The following is a 9692-nucleotide window of genomic DNA, read 5'->3' on the forward strand; positions in this document are numbered from 1 at the left end:
TCACCTGTGTCATGGGTGGGGTGACACCCTGGAGCAGCCCAGGCAGAAGCCCTCTTTGGGGGGAATTCACAGCTGAAGGCAGTGCAGCAGGGGCAGGGAGATAGGGGGCGGCTGAGAAGTGGGGTCCTGCCTCACCCCTGTGGGTAAAGGGGCACAGGTGGGGCCAGACCCCTGTAAACCACACTGAGCTGTTCCACAAAGGGCTAATCAGCCTTGAGTGCCCCCTTCCCCTCAAGAACAGAGGGGTGTGTCTCACTGATGTCATGCTGGTGCACTGGTGCAAAGGGGCGGAGCAGGGCGTTTGCACTGGCCACACCCTGGTGGCTGGGCTAGCCAGTGTCTGGCAGCTTGGCCAGGGTGGGACAGGGCCCCAGGGGCTCTAGTGAGAGCGTGCAGTGTGTGTGGGACCTGGGGGCAGCATGAGGTGAGAGAGCAGGGTGGGGGTTACTGTAACCCATGCCCTGTGAGTATGGTTACATCTGTACCCCCTGCAGCTCCCCGACCCCACGTATGCAGCCATAGGTACACCACCATATGGCCCAGGGCCACCCTGGTTATCTCTTTAAGCCCCAGGCAACAGGTGCGCCCTAACACAGTGCCAGAAAACAGGCGCACCACACAGACCCAAAACACCTGTGATGCTCTGACACACAACTCCAAACTGCTGCCTGCCATGCACAGCCCTGGGCAATAGGTGCCCGTGCCCCTGCCATGCACAGCCCTGGGCAATAGGTGCCCATGCCCCTGCCATGCACAGCCCTGGGCAATAGGTGCCCGTACCTGCCATGCACACCCCTGGGAAACAGGTGTGTTCTGCTTTATAATCTTAAACCGGTGCACCCTGACACATCCTCTTTGCTACACACTACCTGCCCCTACTGCCAAACAACCCCAGCCAGGTTCATCCTGACCACCATGCCTGTCCTCCTGTCCCCCAACAGGTTCAGACCAACCGCTGCACACAATTCCTACCATGCACCCCTGTGACTTACTTCCACCACTCCCCCCCTCCTCCCAGGCAGCACCCCGGGTGAAATCCCACTCCACCCCCAGCAGTGCCCCCTAGAAACAACCACAGGGAGGCACTGGTCCAGCAGGTGAGTGACGTTTATTGGCCGAGCGCCCGGCTTCATACAGCACCAGCCATAGATAAGAAAAGACCCTTCAAAGCAGCTGGGGGGGAGCATTAGCAAATCCCAGTTCTCTGCTCCCCTGGGACACCCCCAGCTCTCTGCTCCCCTGGGCCTGGAAAGGGGACCCCCTGAAATTCTGCTGTCCCAAGGGGCTTGGGGAGGATGATGCCCATAGGGGGTGGCTGTGTCCTTGGGGGGCGGGGGTAGAAGCAGGTTCTTGCCCCCCCTATTTCCCAGTGACAGCAGGGCTCTGCTGCTGAGTGATGGGGACGGTGCGCTCCTGGGCCTTGCCCTCTGGTTTGGTGGGTGCTGTGATGGAGAGGATGCCGTCAGGTGAGAGGGATGAAGTGATGGTGGCGGGGTCCACACCCCGGGGCAGCCCATAGCGCCGGTGGAACTCGCGGGAGATGTAGCCGTGCTCGTCCTGGGGGCAAGAGAGAAGGCATTAGTGCGGGGGAAGGGGGGTGGAGGGCGGGGGGGCACTCTGGCTGGGGAGGCCATACCGGACGCTCCTCATGTTTGGCGTGCACCTCCACGTAGTCACCCACCACCTTCACGCTCAGCTCCTCAGGTGAGAAATGCTTCACGTCCAGCAGCACCGAGAACCGGTCCTTGTCCAGCGTCATCTGCAGGGGCAGAGCAGCGGGTGAGGGTACTGCCAGGGGGAAGCTCACTGGGGCTGGGCACTGTTAGAGGGAAGGTTGCAGGGCTGGGGGCCAGGCACTGCCAGGGAGAAGCTTGCAGCACCGGGGGCTGGGGCTGGGCACTGCCAGAGGGAAGCTCACGGGGCCAGGGCTGGGCACTGACGGGGGGAAACTTGCAGTGCTGTGGGTTGGGACTGCACACTGCTGGAAGGAAGCTTGCAAGTCCTGGGCCGGGCACTGCCGGAGAAAAGCTCACAGCCCCTAGGGCTGGATACTGGGGGTGGGGAGAGCTCGTGGGGGCTGGGACTGGGCACTGCCAAGGGGAAGCTCACAGACCTGGGGAGGAGGGAGATGTTCCCAGGGCTAGGCACTGCTGGAGGGAAGCTTGCAGCACCTAGGGCTGGACACTGTAAGGGGGGAGTTCATGGGGGCTGGGACTGGGCACTGTCAGGGGGAAGCTCACAGTGCCTAGGACTGGGTACTGCGTGGGAGGGAGCTGGGCACTGCCAGGGGGAAGCTCTCAGTGCCTAGGACTGGGTACTGCGTGGCAGGGAGCTGGGCACTGCCAGGGGGAAGCTTGCAGTGCCTAGGACTGGGTACTGCGTGGGAGGGAGCTGGGCACTGCCAGGGGGAAGCTCTCAGTGCCTAGGACTGGGTACTGCGTGGGAGGGAGCTGGGCACTGCCAGGGGGAAGCTTGCAGTGCCTAGGACTGGGTACTGCGTGGGAGGGAGCTGGGCACTGCCAGGGGGAAGCTTGCAGTGCCTAGGACTGGGTACTGCGTGGGAGGGAGCTGGGCACTGCCAGGGGGAAGCTTGCAGTGCCTAGGACTGGGTACTGCGTGGGAGGGAGCTGGGCACTGCCAGGGGGAAGCTCTCAGTGCCTAGGACTGGGTACTGCGTGGGAGGGAGATGGGCACTGCCAGGGGGAAGCTTGCAGTGCCTAGGACTGGGTACTGTGTGGGAGGGAGATGGGCACTGCCAGGGGGAAGCTTGCAGTGCCTAGGACTGGGTACTGTGTGGGAGGGAGCTGGGCACTGCCAGGGGGAAGCTCGCAGTGCCTAGGACTGGGTACTGCATGGGAGGGAGCTGGGCACTGCCAGGGGGAAGCTCTCAGTGCCTAGGACTGGGTACTGCGTGGGAGGGAGATGGGCACTGCCAGGGGGAAGCTCGCAGTGCCTAGGACTGGGTACTGCGTGGGAGGGAGCTGGGCACTGCCAGGGGGAAGCTCGCAGTGCCTAGGACTGGGTACTGCGTGGGAGGGAGCTGGGCACTGCCAGGGGGAAGCTCGCAGTGCCTAGGACTGGGTACTGCGTGGGAGGGAGCTGGGCACTGCCAGGGGGAAGCTCGCAGTGCCTAGGACTGGGTACTGCGTGGGAGGGAGCTGGGCACTGTCAGGGGGAAGCTCGCAGTGCCTAGGACTGGGTACTGCGTGGGAGGGAGCTGGGCACTGTCAGGGGGAAGCTCTCAGTGCCTAGGACTGGGAACTGCGTGGGAGGGAGCTGGGCACTGCCAGGGGGAAGCTCGCAGTGCTGGAGTTCCAGCCCTCCCACTGAGCCCTGCCCCTGCTGGGCCCTGCAGATGCTGGTGCGGTGAGGGATGCAGAGCCTGGGAGAGGGCAGAATAATGGGGTCCAGAACTGGGGGGGAGATAGCTGCTTCCCCCCCACCCCTGTGGCCGGCAGCCCAACCAGCTGGCAGCAGGCGCTGCACGGCACAGGAATGTTACCATAATAGGGCAGCCTCTGCTTCTGCCCTGTCACCTCTCTCCTTGCTGGGGCTCCAAGGGTTGGAGGGCACCTGCACCCCAATGTGCCTGTGTACAGTGGCACCCCCACAGTCCCCCTGCTCCCAGCACAGCCCTGGGGAAACTTGTAGCCCCTGGCTGGGGCACTGGGGTGGGGCTCTGGTATTTGGGGTATGGGCCTGGCAGAGCAGAACTTGGGGATGCAGAGAGGATGCAGCCATGCATGGATCTGGGGGTACAGTGAGCACAGGAAACACCTGGATTTAGGGGTACAGAGAGCAGAGGCTAGCCCTGGCTTTGGGGGGGGAAGTAGGGAATGGGGATGCAGGGAGGGACAGAAGGGGTGTGGATTATAGGATGCAGCAAGGGGAAATGGCCAGAATTGGGGGTGCAGAGAGAGTAGGGGACATTCATGGGTGGCTCTGGGGGGCCAGCAGCAGGTGGGGCCTGGATGCGGCTGTGCGGGAAGGGTGGAGACCACGCACAGATCCAGGGGGTGAAGCAAGGGGGAGCAGGGATGTGGGGAGCAGTGAGGGTGATGCAGAGATTTTTGGGGCAGTCAGGGAGTGCAGAGCTTGGGGGTTATAGGGATTGGGGACAGTGAGGGTAATGCTGGGATTTAGGGGGCAGTGAAGGGGCAGAAGTATTGGGGGCAGTGAGGGTGGGGCAAGGATTAGGGGAAGGGATTGGTGCAGTGAGGGAGTGGGGATTCAGTGGGCAGTGGGGGTGCAGGAATTTGGGGGCAGTGAGGGTGATGCAGGTTTTTGGGGTGCAGCAAGGGAGTGCAGGGCTGGAGGGGTGCAGGAATTTGGGGCAGTGGGGGGTGCAGGGAGTGGGGGCAGCAGGGGCAGCAGGGATAGGGGGCAATGAGAGGCACCTGACCCACCTCGGAGAGGCCAGTGTCGGGCAGAGCCACGCCAGGGGGGCGACCATAGAGGGGGCCGAGGCCGGCGGCAGGGCAGAGGGCCGCCAGGTCGCTCTCCAGCAGCCCCTCGCCGAAGCGCTGGTCGAAGAGGCGGTTGGTGAGGAAGGGGCCGAAGCCAGGGCCCATGGGCCGGCGCAGCCAGGGGTGGTGGATGGCGATGTCCATGGCAGCTGGGTCGGGGCGTCCGTCTGCACCCGCCCGGCGTCAGGGCCTTATATCCCACGGGCGTGGAAGGCGCTAGAAGCCTGGGCGAGGAGGGATGGCCGGGCACGGGGCCAAGAGGAGGGCTGGGCTGCCTGCCAGGCCTGCGGGGGCAGGCGGGACCGGCACAGAGCGACAGACCGACCTGCACTGATGCAGACAGATGGACCGGGTGGGCAACCCCCCCTCATCCCCAGGCGTCTGTCACCAGAGACAGGCCAAGTCGGGGGCAGATCGCAGGCCTGGATCCCACAGAGGGGGGAAGGTCCTGGGGTTGGGGGGGGGATCAGTCCTGGCCAAGGGGTTGGGAAGCTGTGAGCACAGACAGACAGCTCTGCCCCTCCAGCTGGGGGATAGACAGACACCCCCAGGGCTCAGCCCCTCCAGCTGGGGGATGGACAGACACCCCCAGGGCTCAGCCCCTCCGGCAGGGGGATGGACAGACACCCCCAGGGCTCTGCCCCTCCAGCTGGGGGATGGATAGACACCCCCAGGGCTTAGCCCCTCCAGCTGGGGGATGGACAGACACCCCCAGGGCTCAGCCCCTCCGGCTGGGGTATGGACAGACACCCCCAGGGCTCAGCCCCTCCGGCAGGGGGATGGACAGACACCCCCAGGGCTCAGCCCCTCCGGCTGGGGGATGGACAGACACTCCCAGGGCTCAGCCCCTCCGGCTGGGGGATGGACAGACACCCCCAGGGCTCAGCGCCTCCGGCTGGGGGATGGACAGACACCCTCAGGGCTCTGCCCCTCCGGCTGGGGGATGGACAGACACCCTCAGGGCTCTGCCCCTCCGGCTGGGGGATGGACAGACACCCCCAGGGCTCAGCCCCTCCGGCTGGGGGATGGACAGACACCCCCAGGGCTCAGCCCCTCCGGCAGGGGGATGGACAGACATCCCCAGGGCTCAGCGCCTCCGACTGGGGGATGGACAGACACCCCCAGGGCTCAGCGCCTCCGGCTGGGGGATGGACAGACACCCCCAGGGCTCAGCGCCTCCGGCAGGGGGATGGACAGACACCCCCAGGGCTCAGCCCCTCCAGCTGGGGGATGGACACACCCCCAGGGCTCAGCCCCTCCGGCAGGGGGATGGACAGACACCCCCAGGGCTCTGCCCCTCCAGCAGGGACAGAGAGACACCACCCCCCAGAGCTCAGCCCCTCCAGCTGGGGAATGGACAGACACCCCCCCACATACACACAAGTGTGTATGTCGGTCCCTGCTGGAGGGGCTAAGCTCTACTCTGTGCACCCCCACTCCCATAAGAGCACCCCTGAGAGGCCAGCTCCAGACACAACACAGACTGTACCCCTGACCCCCACCCCACCAGGACCTGGCTCCCCTTCCTCCTCCCAGCCCTGTGAACACCCACCCCATACGTCTGTGGGCCACTGCCCAGGGAGGGCGCTGCATGTGGTGTGTGCTGGGGAGGGGCAGGGGTGAGATGGACAGGCAGTGGGATGGGGTGGGTATCCGGCACCTGCACCCTGCCCCAGTCCCAGGCACATTTGTTTCCCATCCTCCCCCAATCCCATTCGCGGAGCTGCGCCCCAGACACAGAGCCAGGCTGAGCTCTGTGTCTGGGCACAGAATAAAGGAGATTGCACTCCCAGGGTCCTGCCTGGCTAGGTGCTGCTGCAGGGGAGCTCACAGCAGCAGTGTCCCTAGCCGGCTTGACTAAGCAAAAACATTGTGTGTAGTGCTCAGAGCACTGGGGGCGGTGGGGGGGAGACGCTGGGAGCCAGGACTCCTAGGTCCTTTCCCCAGCTCTGAGAGGGCAGTGGGGGCTGGGGGTTAAAGCAAGGGGGTCTCTTTAAGGCTCTCTGTCCCAGGTACCACCCAGCAAGACTCTGTGCCCAAAGCCTGAGGCCAAATGTGCTCATGTTCCTATATCAGGGATTAGCCCATGTGTCAGGCATCCGCCAAGGGACTGTGGGTAAAGTGCATGCCGCACACGGGGGGCTAGGGGGACTGGCTGGCTCTGGGGGATGGGGCATGGGACCTTTCCCCTCTAGGGGGCGCTGGCTCTGGTCCCTGCCCTGCTGGTGGTCTCTGTGTAACAAGTGTTGTGGGTGTGAGCGGGGCACACTGCGACAAATCCCGCAGACTGCCCAATGCCCCCGGCACAGTGCCTGCCAAAGATCCGAACCCAGCTCCAGAGCCACAGCTGGACATGGGTGCTACCTGGCTCGCAGCCTCAGACACGGCTAGAGCACCCCAAACACTGACCCAGCTGCAGCCTGAGCCCCACAAACACATGCATAGCTGCAAACACAGCCACACACACAACCATGCCCACAGCCAGACATGCACAGCTGCAAACGAGACAGAACTGCCACAGCCCACAGATACAGCCAGACCCCCCCCACCCAGAAACGCACAGTCACAAACGCATGCACAGCCACGAACACACACAGCCACAAACACGAGACACAGACTAGCCACAGCCCATGCCCCCACAACAGACGCAGACACGTCCAGACACACACACAGACCAGCCACAGCCTGAGCCCTGAAACAGCTGCAAACCCAGACAGCCAGATACACACACAGCCCAGCAAGGAGTCACTGCAGACCTGAAAACACCAGCTGCAGCTACCCCACAGCCCAGCCTCCAGATCCCCCCAGGGCTGGGTGGATTTGTCTCCCCCTGGGCCACTGCAGCCAGCCCCCCACAGCAGCACAATAACCACCAAAAAGCTCCATCCTGCTGTCTTGCCCCCTGGTTGTGGGCACAGGGGTGTCAGTGTCCAACACACAAAGGCCCTTCAGTGATGGGCTGATTCTACAAGCAGGGAGAAAGTGCAGGATGGGCACGAGAGACGAGAGCTGGGGAGAGAACCCCAGGGGTCCTGGCTCCCAGCCCCTGCTGCTCTAACCAGCAGACCCCACTCCCCTCCTAGAGCCAGAGAGGGAACCCAGGCATCCTGGCTCCCCGCTTTCTAGCATCACATTCTGGCAAGGAAAGGGTGGTTATCGCCCTAATGCAAAACAGCTGAACTAGCTCAGCTCAAATCTGGACCATAAAAATTGACCTGGGGGCTGGGAAGTTTCACTTACAAAATCAGTGTTGCAATGTCTGTCTCATGGGGTTTAACACTCTCAGAACTAGGGCCCGGTGCTCAGACGCAGACACCTGTAGGCGGGGTGGGAGGGGAACAGCTGTACATAATGCCACATGGGGATGGCTCACAAGGTGATGCGGCCACCTCTGGGCCAGGACACCTGGGGAACACTACATAGAGATACTGCACAGGGACAGCTCAATGGGTGCTGAACTGGAGCCACCTCTGGGCTGGGGCAGTTGGGGAACAGCCGCACATAATATCGCATGGGGATGGCTTACCCGGTGCTGGGACACCGCCCACTGTAGGCAGAGCAGCTGGGACTCAGCCGGGCTGGCTGTGTAGGGCAGAGGAATCTGGCCCGAGGAGCAATGAGACCCACAGCAGGATGTTACACTGTTTTCCCACTTTGATGTGCCAGGGCTGGGCCAATTGTCTCACCTGTTTTGAACGCAGGAGCTGGTGGGGCCCTGTAATTAGTGCCGGCCTGATGCCCGGGACTTGTCTGAGCAGCCGGGCCTGGAGAGCAGGCTTGGTCCTGGTGCCTCCCATCCGAGACACCCCACCCACCGCATCCCCCTGGGGCCAGGGCTCGGTCTCTAGACTAGGCCCTTCTGGGTGCTAGCCCCAGCTCTGGGAGGGGAGTGGGGTCTAATGGTTGGTTGGGGAGGGCTGCCAGCCAGGACTCCTGGGTTCTATCCCTGGCTCAGGGGGCAAGGGCTAGTGGTTAGAGCAGGGGGATTGGGAGCCAGGATGCCTGGGTTCTGTTGCTGCTGAGAGACACTGTGGGGCTCCTGTTGCCAGGCTGTACTTGACCTCTCCAGTACTGGGGGGCCTTAGCCTGGGCCTGTGCAGCCCTGTGACTGGGAGCTGGGCGAGACCCCTGGAAGGGGCTTTGGGGACGTCAGCAGGTAAACTGGGGCCCGTGACTCAGCGCTGGCCGCAGGCCATGTCAGCCTGGCTGCTGCCTGGCATAGTGGCTGCGGAATGTGCTCGCTGCAGACTGGGGCGACCCGCAGCAGACAGGGCACAGCAGGGAGTGGCCCAGCTCATGGCCCACTCCTGGAGTGGTGGGGAGGTCTTTCCTGGGTAAGGGGCGGTGAAGGGGGAGTATCCTGAGCCCCCCTGCGGCTGGCTGGTTCCAAGCAGGGGGCTGAGGCTGAGCTTCCAGCTAGGCAGTGATATAATTAGTGCCCAAAATAGATGAGTGGAAATTGACGACTGCCACTGGATCCGTGCAGGGGCATGTGTGTGTGCATCAGCCAGAGGGCGTGTGGGCCTGCATGTGTGTGAACGCACTGCCAGGGGGTGGGTGTGTTAGTGTGGAGATGTGTGCATATTGTTGGGTGTGCGTGTGTAATGTGTGTGTGTGGGGGGAAGGTGCCATTGGGGAACGTGTGGGTGGGTTGTTGCCATGGACGTGCTGTGCATTGTGGAGGGAGAGGTCTGTTTGTGCACTGTTAAGGGGTGGGGTGCGTGTGCTTGAGCATCTGACTTTTCAGGCACACACCTGAGCGTGTGCATGTGTGTGTCTGTGTCCTCTGACCCAGGACATCAGTGCAGCTGGGTCCATGGGCCGAGGCTCAGCCCGGGTGAAGGGCTGGCAGGATGGGGATGCTAAGCAAGGCTGCGCCTAGCTAGCAGGGGGAGGGGAAGTTAGGAGGTTGACGAAATGGGGATTTTCCCTTGCTATGTTGTGAGAGGCTTACTGGTCTGCATGAATGCTGTGTGTGCCTCAGTTTCCCTGTGTTTCCCCCGGGGCACTCACCAGCCACCTGACAGGCTGCCCTCTTCTGTGCTGTGGCCTAGTGGGGCAAAAGAGGAGGCCTGGCCTGGGCGGGGGCTGGGCCTGGGGGGCCATCCAGGCCCTGGCTTGCTGGGCACAGAGGGGATAGGCTCCTCTGTCCACATGCAGGCTGCCTCCCACTGCATGGCAGGGGCCGCAGCCCGTAGTGCAGGGAGCCTTGGGCAGCCTGGAGCA

At 63.3% G+C, this 9692-nt stretch overlaps 1 protein-coding gene across 1 annotated transcript; it reads right to left on the reverse strand.

Annotated features, from left to right (window-relative positions):
• Window positions 1-1089: 1089 nt before the first annotated feature.
• HSPB6 (heat shock protein family B (small) member 6) lies at window positions 1090-4660 on the reverse strand. Its single transcript, XM_030543420.1, has 3 exons — window positions 4407-4660; window positions 1637-1759; window positions 1090-1557 (listed from the first exon to the last, which is right to left on the reverse strand). The coding sequence occupies exons 1-3, from the start codon at window positions 4608-4610 to the stop codon at window positions 1360-1362; spliced, it is 525 nt and encodes a 174-aa protein (XP_030399280.1). The 5' UTR covers window positions 4611-4660; the 3' UTR covers window positions 1090-1359.
• Window positions 4661-9692: the final 5032 nt, after the last annotated feature.

Source organism: Gopherus evgoodei, unplaced genomic scaffold (assembly GCF_007399415.2).
Source record: "Gopherus evgoodei ecotype Sinaloan lineage unplaced genomic scaffold, rGopEvg1_v1.p scaffold_31_arrow_ctg1, whole genome shotgun sequence".
Taxonomy (NCBI): Eukaryota; Metazoa; Chordata; order Testudines; family Testudinidae; genus Gopherus; species Gopherus evgoodei.

Excerpts from the sequence above, each read along its gene's own strand:
- HSPB6 (XM_030543420.1), bottom strand. The coding sequence starts at position 4,610 with ATGGACATCGCCATCCACCACCCCTGGCTGCGCCGGCCCATGGGCCCT. Across the intron at positions 1,760-4,406 it reads CCGACACTGGCCTCTCCGAG|ATGACGCTGGACAAGGACCG; the intron begins GTGGGTCAGGTG and ends CTGCCCCTGCAG. Across the intron at positions 1,558-1,636 it reads CCAAACATGAGGAGCGTCCG|GACGAGCACGGCTACATCTC; the intron begins GTATGGCCTCCC and ends TCTTGCCCCCAG.